The following is a 17984-nucleotide window of genomic DNA, read 5'->3' on the forward strand; positions in this document are numbered from 1 at the left end:
GCTGCTAATGAAAATAGAAACAATAATTTTTTGCATATCATGAATATTTGTAAATGTAAGGGAAGCAGAAGACCACCACTTCATGATGCCTTACTGTGCCACATCATTAACTTGTTAGTTTGGTAACAATTTGTCAGACATTTTGCAAAGGGGTAGATTTTATTATTATTATTATTATTGTTATTATTATTATTACTTTAGTAACAATTTCTCAGACATTTTGCAGAGGGAATAGATTATTATTATTATTATTATTATTATTATTATTATTATTATTAAGTATACCTTAGTTTTACCAGACCACTGAGCTGATTAACAGCTCTCCTAGGGCTGGCCCGAAGGATTAGACTTATTTTACGTGGCTAAGAACCAATTGGTTACTTAGCAACGGGACCTACAGCTTATTGTGGAATCCGAACCACATTATAGCGAGAAATGAATTTCTATCACCAGAAATAAATTCCTCTAACTCTTCATCAGCCGGCCGGGGAATCGAACTCTGGCCCAGCGAGTGCCAGTCCGCAGCTCTACCGACTCACCCAACGAAGAGACAAATTATTACTACTACTGTATTATTATTATTATTATTATTATTATTATTAATTATTATTATTTTGTATTATTATTATTATTTTTTGGTCTATCACTGTCATCCTATTCGACCGGGTGGTTTTTATAGTGTGGGGTTCCGGGTTGTATCCTGCCCCCTTATGAGTCCATCACTTTTCTCACTATGTGCGCTGTTTCTAGTAGCACATTTTTCTGCTTGAGTCCTGGATTTACTTCAGTATTTAGTTTTTTCCGGTTTCCTCTCAGGGATCTTGGGATCGTGGCTAGTGTTCCTATGATTATGGGTACAATTTCCACTGGCATATTCCATATCCTTCTTATTTCTATTTTGAGGTCTTGACACTTATAAATTTTTTCTCTTTCTTTCTCATCTGCTCTGGTGTCCCATGGTATTGCTTGCAACATCAATGAGTGATAGATGAGTGATACTTTCTTCATGAGTTTGTCAATCAACGTCATGTCTGGTCTATTGGCATGTATCACCCTATCTGTTCTGATACCATAGTCCCAGAGGATCTTTGCCTGATTGTTTTCTATCACTCCCTCATGTTGGTGTTCGTACCACTTATTACTGCAACCTAGCTGGTGTTTCTTGCACAGGCTCCAGTGGAGGGCTTTTGCTACTGAACATGCCTCCTATTGTACTGTCTCTGTGCAAGCGCCGGACATTTGCTTGCTATGTGGTTTATGGTCTCGTCTTTCATATTGCACTTCCTGCATATGGGTGAGATGTTATTTCCATTATTGTTCTTTGGGCACATCTGGTTCTTAGGGCCTGATCTTGTGCTGCTGTTAGCATTCTTTCTGTTTCCTTCTTGAGTTCTCCCCTCTGTAGCCATTGCCATGTTTCATCGCTGGCCAGTTCTTTTGTCTGTCTCATGTACTGTCCGTGCATTGGTTTGTTGTGCCAATCCTCTGTTCTGTTTTTCATTCTCCTGTCTCTATATTTCTGGGTCTTTGTCTACTTTTATCAGTCCTTCTTCCCATGCACTCCTTAGCCACTCGTCTTCATTGATTTTCAGATATTGCCCCAATGCTCTGCTCTCGGTGTTGATGCTTAGTAGCCCTCTCAAACCTTCCTTTCGTGTTATGTATGTTCTGTTGGTATTTGCTCTTGGGTGTAGCGCTTTGTATATTGTCATGTGTTTTCTAGTTTTCTGGTCTATGGTGCGGAGTTCAGCCTTTGTCCACTCCACTGCACTCCACTACTCCTGCGCTGTATCTGATTACTGGTACTGCCCATGTGTTTATGGCTTTCGTCATGTTTCCAGCGTTGAGTTTTGAACTTGAGTATCGCCTTGAGTCTCTGCATATATTCTTTCCTGATCGTGTCCTTCATCTCTTGGTGTTTTATATCCTCTCCTATTATTCCCAGTTATTTTTATCCTGTCTCATCTACTTGTCTGATGCTATTCCCGTCTGGTAGCTTTATCCCTTCAGTCCTTGTTACTTTGCCTTTTTGTACGTTGACCAAGACGCATTTTTCTATTCCAAACTCCATCCTGATGTCCCCAGATACAATTCTTACAGTCTGGATTAGGGTGTCTATTTCCTTGATGCTCTTACCATACAGCTTGATGTCGTCCATGAACATCAAATTATTATTATTATTATTATTATTATCATTATTATTATTATTATTATTATTATTATTATTATTATTATTATTATTATTATTATTATTATTATTATTATTATTACAAAGTAAGATACCTTTCATCTTATATGACTCGTGGAAATGGGAATGAGGCAAGGAAGTTGGACAGCTACTGTAGGCTGATAAAATATAACCAAATGAAGCCAAGGAAAAGTAAGAGAGTGAAAGCAATGCAGAGGGGGGCCGAATTTATCAATTGCACAATTGGTTACCTAGGGCCAGGTTCATTCTAGTCCCTTCTAATTGACTTATGTGTTTTTAATAAGTCAGATTATCCATGGTAAAATTTCCTAAGCAAATACAATGGTGCTTTTGGCAGAGAAATTTTTTATGATGGTTTCCTTGAAGTTTTTGCTGATTCTGGTCTGTAGTGCATTTGAAAAACACTCTTCCTGCACGCGCGCACACACAAACACACGCACACATTCAGTAAATTAAACATATGGATTTCCAGCAGAGAGTCAATATATAGATCATTAAAAAATGTGAAAATACACCAGAAAAATAAAATTTTCCCCAAACTGACCTAGGATGCCCTAATGAGAGCGAAGTATAGGGGATGACTTCTCTCCTAGCACAACCTCGGGCAGCGTGGCCCGTCTGGCCAGGCAGACCTCACTCCCACCCCCCACCCCCTTAACATTCATTTGGGTTATTATTCATCTGTTGTAGGAAGATGAATTTTGAATAAGTGGGTTTTAAATGGAAACAGCCTTTAAAATTAACCGGTTTGTCCTCTAATTTGGATCATTACTGAATAATAAAAAAAAAATCTTCTGACATTGTTTATAGAGGGAGAAACTTAACTCTTTAGCTCCCTCCACAGTCAGTGTGCACTTTGCATGGACATTTAGATCCATAAAATTAATGGAATGATACAGTATACAGTTAAGTGCATTTAATCATCACTGGAAAGACAAGCATACTTTTCCAGCAGACCAATATTACTGTATAGTTTCTGGTAATATCGTTTCTTTAATCATTCTCAAATGGATGTCTTGTATTGTCTCATCAGCTGGGATAAAAAAAAAGAACTCAAAAATCACTGAGTTTGTCACACACAATGACTTCACTATTCCACTCCCTTTTTATTTTCTTTTCCCAGATTTGCTCTTGTTTGCCCGGACTGTCGCATTATTATCACCAGTCTTAATTTGTCAGTTTAAACACCACTCATTAAGTACCTCCATACAAAAACTGGCTCACTCACAAATAGAATGGAACTAAATCTGAACCTGTAGGAGAAGGCTTACAAGTAAGCACTTTTCAGCATCGATATGCAACTAGTAAGAAAAAGTATTGCTAAAAATACGCAGGCTCCACAGGCACCTTATTTTTCCTTGGGCAAACAGCATTGCTATAATTTTTTGTGTTAAAATTGAAGTTAGCAGGCTTGCCACACACCTTTTAGAACTGATGACTGTGTGACATTTGAATCAAATATCTCTTTGGCTTTCTTGCATACCTCTGGTAAAAAAAAAAAAAAGTGTCATCACACTGTACAGGTATTTCTGAAATTGCTGTTATGTAATGTTGAAATCAAAGGAAGCAGGCTTGAAAGTGGTGGTTGTTTGTGAAAAAAATGCACCTATACCATTTGATTATATGTTAGTTTTATAAGAATCATCATTATTTTATTTTTATTTTCTGCATTAGTGAAATGGTATGGGCGTTACAAGATGTATAAAAAGCACGTTTAATTTTATGAAATGTTTTTATAGCAAAGCATTCTTTATGTTTAAAAGTGTCTGTTCTGATTGTGACGTCATAGGACGAAAATGGCGGGATTGAGCAAAATGTAAAAAAATGCAGGCGGGAGTGTTGAATAAAGTGTAATGCGGTAGAGAGAGCTCTCTGATGGGTAGGTTGTTAATTTTGGTTTGTAAGTCTGTTTTGTGGTTTTTGTAGTCGTAAGCTGGATTGTATAATAAAAGAACAACGTGAACAGGTGGGTGGATCGCATAATTGTAGCATTTTTAGATCTGCATTAGGCTATATTCTTTTTCACGTGACATTGTTCTCATGCCAATTTGAATCCAGATCAGGCACAGGTAGTCAACATTAGGAACCAATGTATCCAAGACCTTCAAATTTTTTAGGAGCTCTGAAAGTGTTACATGAGCAGTTTCATATGCCTTTATCATCACATCAGTGTTTCCATACTTTTTATTTTGTGTACAAATTTTCTTGAAATACTTGTGAATAGGTAGCGAGCATTTCAAGAAAATTTGAAGAACCTGGCTGCTGCACATATGTACACAATTAAAAGCATCCCTGTAATGGATCAGTGCCATCCATGGCTTACTAAAGGATGTATCCAGCTTCCTTTTGACCCCTAGTTGCACCCCCTCTTTAGCCTGGAATTTTACTGTACATCCATTTCCACTTCCTTCCTCAAGTCTTGCTTTCCAGTCTCTCTACCTATTACTTCCCAGTGCAATTCTGGTGTTTTCTCCCATTTTTGTCCTTAAACCCCTTGTTGTACATCATCTCATTTATCTTCTAGAGTTCTTTCCATCTTGCTGTCCAACCACTCCAGCTCCCCCTTCTCACTTTCTTTAGCGCTGGAAGGCTGAAGTTGCCCCAGCGCTTAGGTTTTAACCTAAACTACTTGAATTGAGTCCAACAATTAGACAGTGATACTTCCTCCTTTAACAATAAGTATGTGTATTGGCACTTGCAGAGCTCCCAAAAATTTTTGAAGGTCCTGGGTGCACTGGTTCCTAATGTTTACAGATTGGTCTGGATTCAAACTGTCATTACAGCAATGTCACAAAGAAAAAAATAGTATGCAAGTCCTCATAAGGTATTCCAATCTATAGGTGCATTTTTTCACAAACTTGTAACATTTAGTTGTTTTAAAAACATTATGAATAAACTTTGGTTGCCAAATTTGGTGGTCAGCGGAGATCTTTTATGAAAATATTTTCCTCCAGTTTTGTATTTTATTTTATTGGTACATTCATGTAGCTCCAAATCTTTGGGTGTGAATAATGAAGATGTCAAAACTACCGTTAACTTAAGTGTGTCACTAAAACAGTGGTAAGTGCACAATTTGGTTTAGGTACATCATTTGTGTGTAAAGTTAATTTTTTTTTTTAATAGAAGGTATATCACAATTATGCGTATGTTATATTGATAATACCAAAATTGGATTATTTTAATTTTAAACAATTTTTGTTTACAGCTCTCGTTGATGAACCAACTCGTATTCTGCTTGATGACACAAATCTAAATTTGAGATATCCCCCAACCAACAACACTTATGAAGTACTGGTTGTAGAAAATGGCAGCCTCTCTAATAAGGAAACGGTTCACTTCTGTTTTAACTCTGAAATATCTAACAATGGGTGTGAAGCGAATATCACCAAACCAGAATCAGATGTAGATTTTGTCATTGCCACATTTGACCAAAGCGACTTTGTGGAAGGGTCTCAGAAATATTCTTTTGACAGTAAGTAACATTCTATCTAATTAATAATGTACCACAAATAATTTGTCAGTGTAGGATTTCCTTACATTTTCTGCCCACTGGTTGTCCTTGTGCTCTGTAGAAATTGCATTAGCGTCTCCATTTTTAATTTGTCACGGGACAACAAGTAGGGCCATCACTTTCTGAGGGCAGTTAGGTCTCAATCTCATCAATTAAAAATAATTTTTTGAGCAGTCTTTTTTTTCCATTGATGAATAGTGTTCAGCACGAGGTTCATTATGTCAGGGCAGTTATATTTCTTCCAGAGGGGCACAGTTGTTAATCTTATAGCTAATTTAGTTTGCATTACATTAGAGGGTGAACAAGGGAAAGAAGAAACTCATCAATAAAAAATATTAATTAGGGAATTAATTAAGCAACGTAAAGTACAGTGTAATTTATTTACAGTTGATTTACAAAGTAGACATTAGCTTGAGTAAGGACTGAGCTCACCTTCCCACCCCATACACAACAGTGCAAGTGTTGACCTCTACGTAAATAGTTGCTGAAAGTAAGAGGATCCAGTGAAATCGTGGTCCAAAAATGGATACGAGATGGGCAAAGGGTGCATAAATTGCCTCTCCATTATCATGCCAGTTATACAGCCGTAAGATGATACACTGACACTTCAACTTAACGGACTTCTGTGCTTATCAGCTGCATTATTATCATTATTTTTTGCTTGGCTGTCACTTTCTGTGTCATTCATTTTTTAAATAAATCTCTTGAATGTCAAATGTAAAGTACAGGTTGGTTTAGGGTAGGAACTGCCATTGTGTAGATTGCTGTTAGCTGTAAGATATGTAGAAAATATTCACGTATAGGATTGAATGGAAGGTCTTTGTTACTGATCAGAAGGCCAGACCCCGAAAGTGTCTGCTAACTTGAGGTGCTACAATATATATAAATCCTCAGTGACCCTCAGTAAAGAGAACAAATAAAAAATGTGCTGAAGTTTCTCCGGCGCAATTGAGCCGCAGCCCATGAAGCTTTCAGCCATGGCCCGGTGGTGGCCTGTCCTGTAGCGCTGTCAGAAGTACGATTATGGCTAACTTTAACCTTAAATAAAATAAAAACTACTGAGGCTATAGGTTTGCAATTTGGTATGTTTGATGATTGGAGGGTGGATGATTAATGTACCAATTTGCAGCCCTTTAGCCTCAGTAGTTTTCAAGGTCTGTGGGTGGACAGAAAAAGTGTGGACGGACAGACAAAGCCGGCACAGTAGTTTTCTTTTAGAGAAAACTAAACATCCAAGGCAGTCATCTGTAAAGAGAGAATTGTTACATAGAGTATAATAGCAACATTAGACATGTTTTTATGATGCAAGGTAGATAACACACTGAACATTATTTTTCTATGGGAAGAAAAGCTATGGACACCATAATTTGGTATGTAAAGTATCTAAAGGAAAAAGGTTACAGCTCCTAATATGTTAATTGTTGCCAAAGTTAATATTCCTGCATGCAAATCCTAGCCAAAATTATAAGAAATCTTGATTTACTGTTAAAACTATATTTACTTGTGAGATTTTGGTATCATATATAAATTAAAGGTACGTATTTTAATCCGTAAAGGCATGACTTGATAAACTTCAGTTCATTGACAAATTGTTTTATAATACAGGTACTACAGTACAGTATCTGTCATTTTAAAATGACTGATATCAAACATATTGGCGGATTCACTTTCCGAGATTAAAATCTGATTGAAAAAAATTATTGCTACCTTTATTTGTTGGCACAATGATAAATTGCTTTAGAGCATTTTTTTAATTGAGATGAGTCTTACCTTCTATTAAAGATAGCTGCTTAAACGTCTGTAGCATAAGTGGCACCAATTATGATACAGGCATTTTACCGACTATCTTTAACAGTAGGTAAGTATCAAAATAAAAAATTTTATTATGAAAATTTACATAATTTGCTACAAAATTAAGTGAAAAGTAAATAATATAATATATACACATACAAATACATATATATGTATATATGTTTATATACATATATATATATGTATATGTTACAGTCAACATGCGTAATCAGTCATTAAACGTAATGACTGAAATTTCAGTCATCACGCCGTAATGCACTTAGGGACATTTGATCCCCAGGAGCTAGTACTAAACACGGCAAACTACATTTGACCCCAGGGACTAGTACTAAACCCGGCGAAACAGTGTAGGTGACTCACTGTTTGCCGTGTTTAGTACTAGCTCTAGGTGGATCAAATGTCCCTAAGTGCATTACGTGTGATGACTGAAATTTCAGTCATTACGCGTAATGACTGATTACGCATGTTGACTGTAACACATACATATACATATATATATATATATATATATATATATATATATATATATATATATATATATATATATATATATATATATATATATATGCTCATATACAGTATATATAGATATATATATATATATATATATATATATATATATATATATTATACATATATATAATATATATACATATATATATATTTATATATATATATATATATATATATATATATATATATATATATATATATATATATATATATATATATATATATATATATATATATATATATATATATATATATATATATATATATATATATATATATATATATATATATACATCAAAGCAGAGGTAGGTGACAGCCAATAGAACACATCAGCGAAGGTGGACCATGGAAACCTACTAAATTCAGCATAATTCTTTATTTCCAACTTTTCATAATAACTCTATTACATAATCAGGGAATCTGTTAAATAATGAATAAAATTACTTTAAAAATTGCTCTAAAAATCAGTAAAATTCATAAAATACAACACAGTTAGAATACCAGATAAAAAAAAAAAAACAAACAGACAAAAGCAAAACCAAAGACCGCTAACCAAACTGGTACTAAGAAGGCAGAAAGACAGAATGCATCAATGAAAAGTAAACTCAGTTTGAGCTGTGTGGAGGAGGAGGTCTGGGTATTTAACTGGGAAACCAGTTGTTTAATAAATGATTCCAGGATAGGCAGTTCGTATGCATTAGTTGTTTGGCCTGTGATACGGAAATCATTTCTTTCAATATACGTTTTCAATTTTTTGAGTGGTTTCTTATGCTAGAATGTTCGGCATTGGAGAGCCTACAGATTCCCTGATGATGTAATACTGTAGAGTCATTACAAAATGTTGGAAATAAAGAATTATGATGAATTTAGTTGTGTGTGTGTGTGTGTATGTATATATATATATATATATATATATATATATATATATATATATATATATATATATATATATATATATATATATATATATATATATATCATATTTCTTCACAACCACAAGTAACAAAATACCTTCCATTTTTCCAGTTTTCCCTGTTGAGGTAAAACGATTGACAGACGATTCTGTTATAGCAAGCTGGATATCTAAGTCAGAGAACGCATTTCAAGTTTTCATTAAGACAGAATCAGATCTTGATGATTTTGAGTATTATTTGAATCGTACTTGTCCGGAAAGTGCAGAAGACAGGTGTGAGTCACTTTTTATCAGTGTAACTAAGGAAGATGATCGCATCGCTGTTGTACAGAATGGGAAGAATGCAATTGGAAAAACCATAACGGAAGGTGGGTACCTGTATTGTTTTGATGTATATTTAACTATTTAGGTTTCATGTGCCTTTTTAGTAGATGGGGACTTGAGTGAAAGTGATCTTGTAAACTGTGGATTGCAATATTTACTTCAACATGATTCTTAGTACAGTACTGTACTGTATTGGGTAGTGCTCTCATTGCACCTCAAGTGGTGCCCTTGTAGTCATTCCTGAAGGGTGTCTGCAGCAACCCCTTGGCTCTGAGCTGCACCCATGAAGGTTAGAGTGATTCAGGTTCAAAAACCAGTTGTAAAGAGTGAAGTCAGTATGAGAACTGTTGTCTCAAGCTGTGAAAATGAACAGCCAGATACTGAGAAAAATAAAACAAAATGAACGCTATATATACTGTACTATACAGTATATGTATATAACTGATAGGTCTTTTTGAATAGCAAGTAGTAAGAAATATATGTAGTAAACACCTCCTTTCAAGTTGAATAATGGCTTCACATTGCAATAACCATTACTATGCCTTGTATTCATGACTATCAATCTAAGTGGAGAGAAGGATTTGGAATAGCACAGGCTGATAATTAGGCCCATGTAAACTTGTGATGCCCAGAGATCAACAGGATTGTCCTGTGTGATTACAGGCAGTCCTCAGGTTGTGGTGGAGGTTCTGGTCCAGCAGCGTGCTGTAAGTCGGCAAGCGCTGTAACTTGGAAATCAGCACTTACGACACCGTAATCCGAGTTACGGCATCATAATTTTAGGGTTAAGATGCTGTAACTTCAGAATATCAGCTGGAACCCAGAACCAATTTTTTTATGAATATATTTTGAAAAGCGCCATAAGTCAGAGCCACCATAACCCAGGGACTACCTGTACAGTATATGAATATTTTGTAGCAGAAGGGTCCCCAGTAGCCTTCAGAAAAATAACACAAGTACAAAATGAAATCTGTTGACCAATATAAGGCCACATTCTAGTGACACCCAACATGCCCCAAAAACATTGTATAATGCCTATTGAACAAAGCCACTGTCATGGCTCCTCATTTCCACTGGCTAAACCTTGATGGTGTCCTTTCAGGAGGTAAGATTTAATGACCAATAACACATGAGCTTCTCCTTTGCAACTTCAGCAATTCTTGGTTGTTACAGGACCAAGAGTGCCTGAAGTTGAAGATGTGACCCCATCAGTGTTTGTGTAAATTTTCGTAAATTATATTTTGTGTGTAGCCTATTTTGTGCATTGTTTTAATCACGTACTGGAATCTGTTTAGAAGACTTATCTTGCTGCACTGTTTTTTTCAAATGGTTAAAAATGTATTGATTGATTATCCTTATCTAGTGCTTCAGTACACAGTAGTAGACAGCAGTTAAACTTTGCTCAAAAAAATTTTCTTTGTAGCTTTATTGTGAATGTATTCATGCTTTTCTGGGTGATTTCAATTCCTGATGTGCTGATTTAAATTTGTATTTTTTTCAGAACCAGCTGGACAGTCTAACATTACCAGAATATCTAAAACACAGGAAGATAATTATAGTTTGACATTTATGGTTCAAAACAAGTTCAGTGGGCTGCCGTCGGTTAAACTGATAGAAGTGGACATTGCAGACGATCGTTTGGTTAGAAATACATTTTACAATGGGTCTGTCAGTAACATTTCCCAGGGATATTTGTTCAACACGAATGAAGTGTCTGGAACCTTTGACAGTGAAAGGAAATTCTATCTGGTTGAATATGATAGTGGTTCTTTTTCAAACGTCCCCGACAGATGTGGAGTGGCTTATGTAACTTTTGTAGGTAAGGATGATTTTTTTTTTCTTAACTAAAAAAGGCTATACTTGAACCTGGTATGTAATATCAGACCTTGTGACTTTGATTTAATTGAGGGCAATTTTTTCGTAAATTTTAGCCTCTAACAGATTATGTAAGATTCACTGATTTCATAGGCTGTATCTTTTACATTTTTGTAGACACTGATAACTTAGTAACTTAATTATATTATAGTGTTTGGTTATCTGCGAAGTAGCCTTATTAAAATTCTTTGATGCTTTATGAGTAATAGCTAGTCACAATGCTTAGAGTTTTTGAGAAACTGCAATTTTCATATAAAGTAATTATTAAACCATTTCTTGTTTGTTTTTTTATTGATTTGAAGACTTCTTATTAAATCGTATGAGATCAGTTGCAAGTTTATTAATTTTGTAGCTTATGGTAATAATTCTAACAAGTATAGTGGAACTAGATTTGTATTAATACAGAAAATTTCTGTATTTTTGGGAAGGCAACGCATACTGTATTTATGATTGTCCCTCGAATTTTGTGAGGATCAGTTTCTTGGATTTGATCATTTGAAGGATTTTTCATCAGTAACCAAATGGGATACTTTTTGGGGTTTTGCAGCCATCCATAAAAACCTGCAAATGACTAGAATAGGCTAGAAATGCAAATACTGTACTGCAAAACTAATAAAAAAAGTTTAGTAGGCCACAAGTGCATAAAATATATACTGTACAGTACAGTATACATATTGGCTTATTAACCTCACCAAAATATATAGAAATCAGTAGACCAAAATATATAATTTAGAAATCAGAAATAAGTAATAGAAATCAGTAAACCAAAATATATAGAAATCAGGAATAAGTAAAGGGTATGAAAAAGTGACTTATTCAGGTGCAAAAAAATCACAGACAACATTGTCTGCAGTCTAGAAAATGTAAACGAAAGTAAGTACAGTATGACATAGTTACAAGTACACAGAACACAGTACAGTACTCTACATGATTATTTACAGTAGTGCATTATAGATCTTTTTATATCTTTCACTACCAGAACTTGTACACATTATCATAGAAATTAGAAGTGTCACGCTTGTGTAAACTTTTTCACACATGCAGAGACACACACATTAAAAGCCACAGAGTACAATGAATTGAAAATGTAGGGGAACTAAACATCATCTTCTTTCAAGTCTGCCAAGAAACTATCTTTCTCTTCTTCATCACATCTTATATGAGGGACATACGCACTCACAGTGTTAAGTGTGCATTCTCCTGTACATAGCTTTATCCTCATGATCCGTTTGTTTTTCCTATGGACTCAATAACACCATTTTTAAGGTGGGGAGGCACAAGGTGAGTGCTGTGTCCTGAGACCAAGCACCTGCCTCGCAAGCAGGACAAGCAGACTTCTTTTGTGGTACCTGTCAGGATTACACAAGAGAGACCCTTGTCTAAGTGAGTAGGTACAGTATAGGGCAATTCATACCCGCCCTGCAAAGGCCAAAAGGATCACCTGCAGGCGATCAAGAGCCTCTGCCTCCCTTTGAAAAGGAAGAGTGCTTGCAAGAAATCCAAAGGACTTATTGTGAGAGGCCTTAGACTTCCTTCTATCCCTCCTCCCACAAGGGGGAAGGGAAGGTGAGGTGGTGGAGGAGAGCTTGACAACAAGGGGGAGGTAGTGGAATAACAGAACTTCCTCTTCTTACTGGGGTCTAGCTTCCTCCCTGAAGAGGTTGAAGAAGTCATGGAACTCATAGTGACTACAGCAACATGATAAATGTTACAACAATAACACACACAGTAGGCGACATCTTAGGGGTTGCAGTAGGGTTTCATAACACTTTTATGAAATTAATGTTAAACCAGTTTTCTTGAATGATCGTGAGCAATAGTTCACCATAACACTAGGATTAATAAAACACAAAGGAGAAAAAATTGACTGTATTAGTATACAGTGAGATAAGGAATACATTGTTGATAATTTTCTTACAGATTATAATTTTGAACTTTACTGGGTCAGAAATGGAAGCTATGTCGTGAGAGGACTTGCTTATAGTGAGGTAAATGTAACTGTTGGAAGTGAAACCTGTTCTTTCCATAATCCATGTTATGTGGAGGTAAATGAAAGAGATGATGTTAACATTTGCACAGTAATCCCAAATTCAGCACCAAGTGGAGGCACCCTTGAGCAGTGTGAAGACAAAACACCTTCAACTCCTTCAGGTAGACTTCTTGGAATCTTGAAATTTTATATTTATGTTTTTTAAGTTTTTAAATATATTTTGCTTTAATATATTGGATGATTTATGTAGATATTCTGTATGTCCACTAAAATACTGATCATCAAAAATAAGCCATACATCATGTATTCAAAATTTCACAAAGTTATTTCTATCCATAAACAAAAAGAAGCAATTCTGTACTGTTGTATTTGTGTAATTAAAGTTAATACATTTCAGAGCTTGGAGAAGACCCGACAGTCATCCTTATTGACAATTTAAATCTTAATTTGAGGTATAACTCAAAAACCAAATTTGAAGTCTTGGCACTGAGTATGGATGGTCATATGATATCAAAGGACCAAAACTTTGACTGCGAGGAGAATGCTGGAGGATGTTCGTTGAGTATCACTTTAGCAAATGACTCAGCATTGTTAGATTTCATCATTGTTTCCATAGCACTGAACAACAAAACTTTACTGGGATCCAAGGGACATCCCTTTGAAAGTAAGTAAACTCCTGTGTGGAAGAATGCTCTTAGTTATGACTTAGCTCCCAAGTTCTTATTGCTTTGTATAGATTTAGTTTTCATGATATATTGTAATGCCAAATTTAGTGTTGTTTTGAAACTAAATGCTTGTACCTTGATGTATTACGTTGAAAAATAAGAAATTGAATGTCCTTTGTTTTATAAATTATATATTTGAAAATGCAAAACAGATCGGTTTAAGACATCTTTTTCTGTCAGAAAAAAGTATATTATTTAAATTTCATTTCAAATTTTATGGCACTTTAATAACACGAGATTACTGGTCTGATCTCTGGGCACTGTCATGGGTGGCCAAGAATTAGTTTTTGTTTGTATTTTAAGTTACAGTACTCAAGCATTTTTCATTGAGTGCCCCCTTACCTTTTGTGAAGGTTTGCGCATATTCAGGAGGCTAATTCCACTTCATGTCTTTCTTGAGCAGTTTGTTTAGGGGATGCTGCAAGATATCAAATTTTTGTTTAAGGTTAGGCTACCGCAAAACATTAAGTGCCGCACATTCACAGGTTCCGAGACATTTCCAAAAGTAGACACTTAATCCAGCCTTGAAAGTGCATTGGGTTTTCAAGGGAACAGAAAATCTTGACTAGATTTAAAGGTACAAATCATAGTCTTGAGATAGAGCACCATAATTTTAGTGTTTATGTTGGGTTACTCATAAACTAATAAGTAATTCTTGGAGTTTTTCACTACTTGTGTTGCTTTTGTATGTATGATTGTGTTTTTATGAATATGCTTTGAGTTAAAATGCTTACTAGAAGATTAATAGAGTTGTTCAATTTCAGATACACCTTTAGATACGTGGTATCTAACAAAGGATGCTGTTATTGCTAACTGGACACAAGCAGAAAATGAAAATTTCTCAGCATCAATCAGGATAAAATCTGACCTTGATAATGATAAGTATTCATTTAGTCAAAGATGTGAATCCGAGGTATGTGAATACTTTTTCATCATCTCAGAAACTCGAGAGGAATCAGAGTACCTTGCTATGATAACTACTGGTAAAAATGCAGTTGCAAAGACTGTTGTGAAAGGTAAGAGGTAAATAAATGATCTCTGTTTCATGAAAGAGATAATTTGAATAAGTAGAAAACACTGCATACTTAGCGTTAAGAAATAAGCTCCATTTTTAGACAGTTGAATATTACTAAAGCCCTTCTGCTAAAAATTTAGTTTGTCATAGAAATATTGAGAATTGCAGTAAATTTTAGTAGAATTTGAGCCAAAATCTGCAGCCATCCTACAAGGAAGTGGGTGCGGAAGCGATGAAGGGGTTTTTGAGAATTAACTGAAGTAGGAATTTAATGATTTTTTGTTCCATTTGCTTTTATTTCGGCATGTTTAAAGTCCCAGTGCATAAAATTTAATCTTGAAATGATAAACTAAAGTTCTTGAGATGAATCATACACAAGAGAACTTACTTTAGTAAAACTGATTCTATCCAAGTCTTAGCCATCTTCAGTGCAAACTAAGAAATGTTTTTTGAATTAGATCAGATATTACCCAGCATACAATTTCTCTTAAATTGGAAGGTTTCTAGAATGATAATGTAAGCTTGTAGTGGAGATTTTATTACATGTTTACTTATCAGAAAGTAAATATATTTGAAGAAAATTTTCCATGTTCTTAAGTTCATCCCATATCATGGTACTTTTGATTTCAGTTACAGTGGATGATTTTTTTAAGTAGTTCTGCTATGAATTGAAGTCTATGAATAATTGTTAAATGAAATTCTTCCGGATGGTGTTTAATACTCTCATACAATTTTTTTTAAGTTTTACAAGTTCGGTAGAAAAAAATTATATTACAAGTGTTAGGAGGTGCTGAACCCAACTTCATATATTTTACTAGCTTTTGATAGAATCTGATTTGTTTCAAATCTGATTTACGCTTCTTTCCTCCTTGGGTATGAAGCCTATTATGTTTGAGTTCTGATTTGAGCAGTCTTTCGCTGCCTTATCATTCTAGAGCCCCTTTTTGTTTAATCTAGGATTGCATGTCATTACTTTTTATGTTAAAGCACTGTAACTGCATGGGTTAAAGCTGGTATTTTTGCTCAAAACATTGTAGTGACAAGACCATAATCTGGAATGTCAGATGTAATTATCCACATGGCAACAATTATGTATTATGTCCCCTTACACCAGCCTGCAGTAATAATGATTAGAAAATGAAGTACTGTTCCTTATGGGTAGCCACTGTTTAATATTGATAGTCCACTGATTTATTTTGAATGCACGTACAGTTCCGTTGAAATAACGTACAATACAGGATGATGTGAAGGTGATATAAAGTACAGTAATATAATAAGGCTAGCATCACTGTAATCATGTTGCTTTTATCCTCTGCTAGATTATTTAGATGGTAGTTGATTATGCAGAAGAGTTAAACGCACTGATATTGATACCTAAATTAATACAGTACTGCTTCCAGATATGCATGAACTGTGCTTTAATTTTTATTTCATTAAAGAATAGCTTCTGTAAGGATTTGAATTGTCTTTGGACAACCAAATCCACATAATTTATGCTGAAGACTTCTGATTTTGCAGAGCCACCTACAGAATCAACAATTGTAAAGATTTCTAAAAGTGATATCTCTGATAGCACTAGTAGCACCACTTTCACTGTGAATGGGGCAGCTCCCGTGCCGTCTGAAGCCAAGCTAATAGAGGTTTCTGGATCAGAAAAAGAAGTTGTGAATATTTTGTATGATGGTGCTGTCACTGGGGCAGAAGGCACTTTGTACGAATTTGTAACGTCAGGTAACATAAGCTTTGATGGTCAAAGGAAGTTCCTTTTGGTGGAATACATTGATGATAAAGTTATGAGAGCTGGACCAGCCTATGTAACTTTTGTGGGTAAGTTTTTTTTTTTTGCGTTTAATTTCTGTTTACAGGTAAATACAAAAATATTACTTTAGAGATTTTTATTTATTTTTTTTTTTAGGGTGATTGACATAAGTCTCTGTCAGAAATTTCCTCATTGCTGCTTTGACACATATGTGATATTAGCTCTGGGCTTAGTTTTCCTCATCTCTGTTAGAGGGCATGGCCGTTGGGTTAAGAACCTGTGGTTGCAGGAAATCATAATTAATAACATTTTCATGACAATGTAATGTGAAATCAGTTTGCTTGGATTGTGGTGGAAATAGGTTACAACGGCTAAATGGTTAATCAAATTCAGATGAGAAAACTTAACTGTATTAGTACATACTTAGATAAGGAATACATTGCTGATAATTTTCTTACAGATTATGATTTTGAACTTTACTGGGTCAGTAATGAACGCTATGTCATGAGAGGATTTTCTTATGGTGAGAATGACATAACTGTTGGAAGTAAAGCCTGTTATAAACATTCCCCGTGTTATGTGGAAGTGGAAGTAAATAAAGAAAATAAAGCTGTTAGTATCTGCACAGCAATCTCGAATTCAGCACAGGGAGTCACCCTTGACCAGTGTGAAGACCAAACGCCTTTAACTCCTTCAGGTACAGTACTTGGAATGTTACTGTTGCTGCCATTTGCCACTTGTGCAGAAGTGTGTCACTTCTTGCTAAATGCAAGAAGTGACACACTGAAAATAATTCTGCAACCCTTTACAAAATCTTCCAGACAGCAGCACATAAAAGTGCTATCAGAACTTTTTCATAAACACATCGGGTCACTTCACGTGTGACATTTATGGTTGGTATATTTAAGGATTTTCTCACCTTTTCTCTTTTAACTGTATTATTTCTTTCTTCCGACACATATACGAATGTGCGCTTTCACATACGGAGTCTTCTTGTGCATAGCACTTGTCGGCTGTCTGATTTGTCTCTGAAAGTACAAAATCCTATCGCTAGGTCTGTGGTCACATGTAACCTGGGACAGCCTACCTTCTCCTGTTGTGTTCTCAGTTGCTGCATCTTTCTCATGCATCTGGTTTTGTCTCACGTGTTTGTTCACACCGTTTCTTTAGTCTTTGTGGCATGGCTATTCGTGCCCCATGTACATTATTATTGTCGGGCCTTTCTTCCCTGATATCTAGATGTAAGATTGCATCGCTTCTTCCCAAATAGAGGTTATTTGCTGTGCCAAAGTGTTTTTCCTGGTCCCTTTGTGTGAGATGAGAAAGTGGTGTCCCTTA

General features: G+C 35.3%; 1 protein-coding gene across 1 annotated transcript in view; it reads left to right on the forward strand.

Annotated features, from left to right (window-relative positions):
* LOC136832713 (uncharacterized) overlaps positions 1-17984 on the forward strand; it is an 81709-nt gene that overhangs the window by 13942 nt on the left and 49783 nt on the right. The window contains exons 5-12 of the mRNA XM_067094168.1: positions 5415-5681; positions 9072-9326; positions 10784-11101; positions 13078-13308; positions 13545-13811; positions 14637-14888; positions 16406-16714; positions 17107-17343. Coding sequence (XP_066950269.1) covers positions 5415-5681; positions 9072-9326; positions 10784-11101; positions 13078-13308; positions 13545-13811; positions 14637-14888; positions 16406-16714; positions 17107-17343 — 2136 coding nt within the window. The remainder of the gene's footprint in view (positions 1-5414; positions 5682-9071; positions 9327-10783; positions 11102-13077; positions 13309-13544; positions 13812-14636; positions 14889-16405; positions 16715-17106; positions 17344-17984) is intronic.

This window comes from Macrobrachium rosenbergii, chromosome 50, assembly GCF_040412425.1.
Source record: "Macrobrachium rosenbergii isolate ZJJX-2024 chromosome 50, ASM4041242v1, whole genome shotgun sequence".
NCBI classification, from domain to species: domain Eukaryota; kingdom Metazoa; phylum Arthropoda; class Malacostraca; order Decapoda; family Palaemonidae; genus Macrobrachium; species Macrobrachium rosenbergii.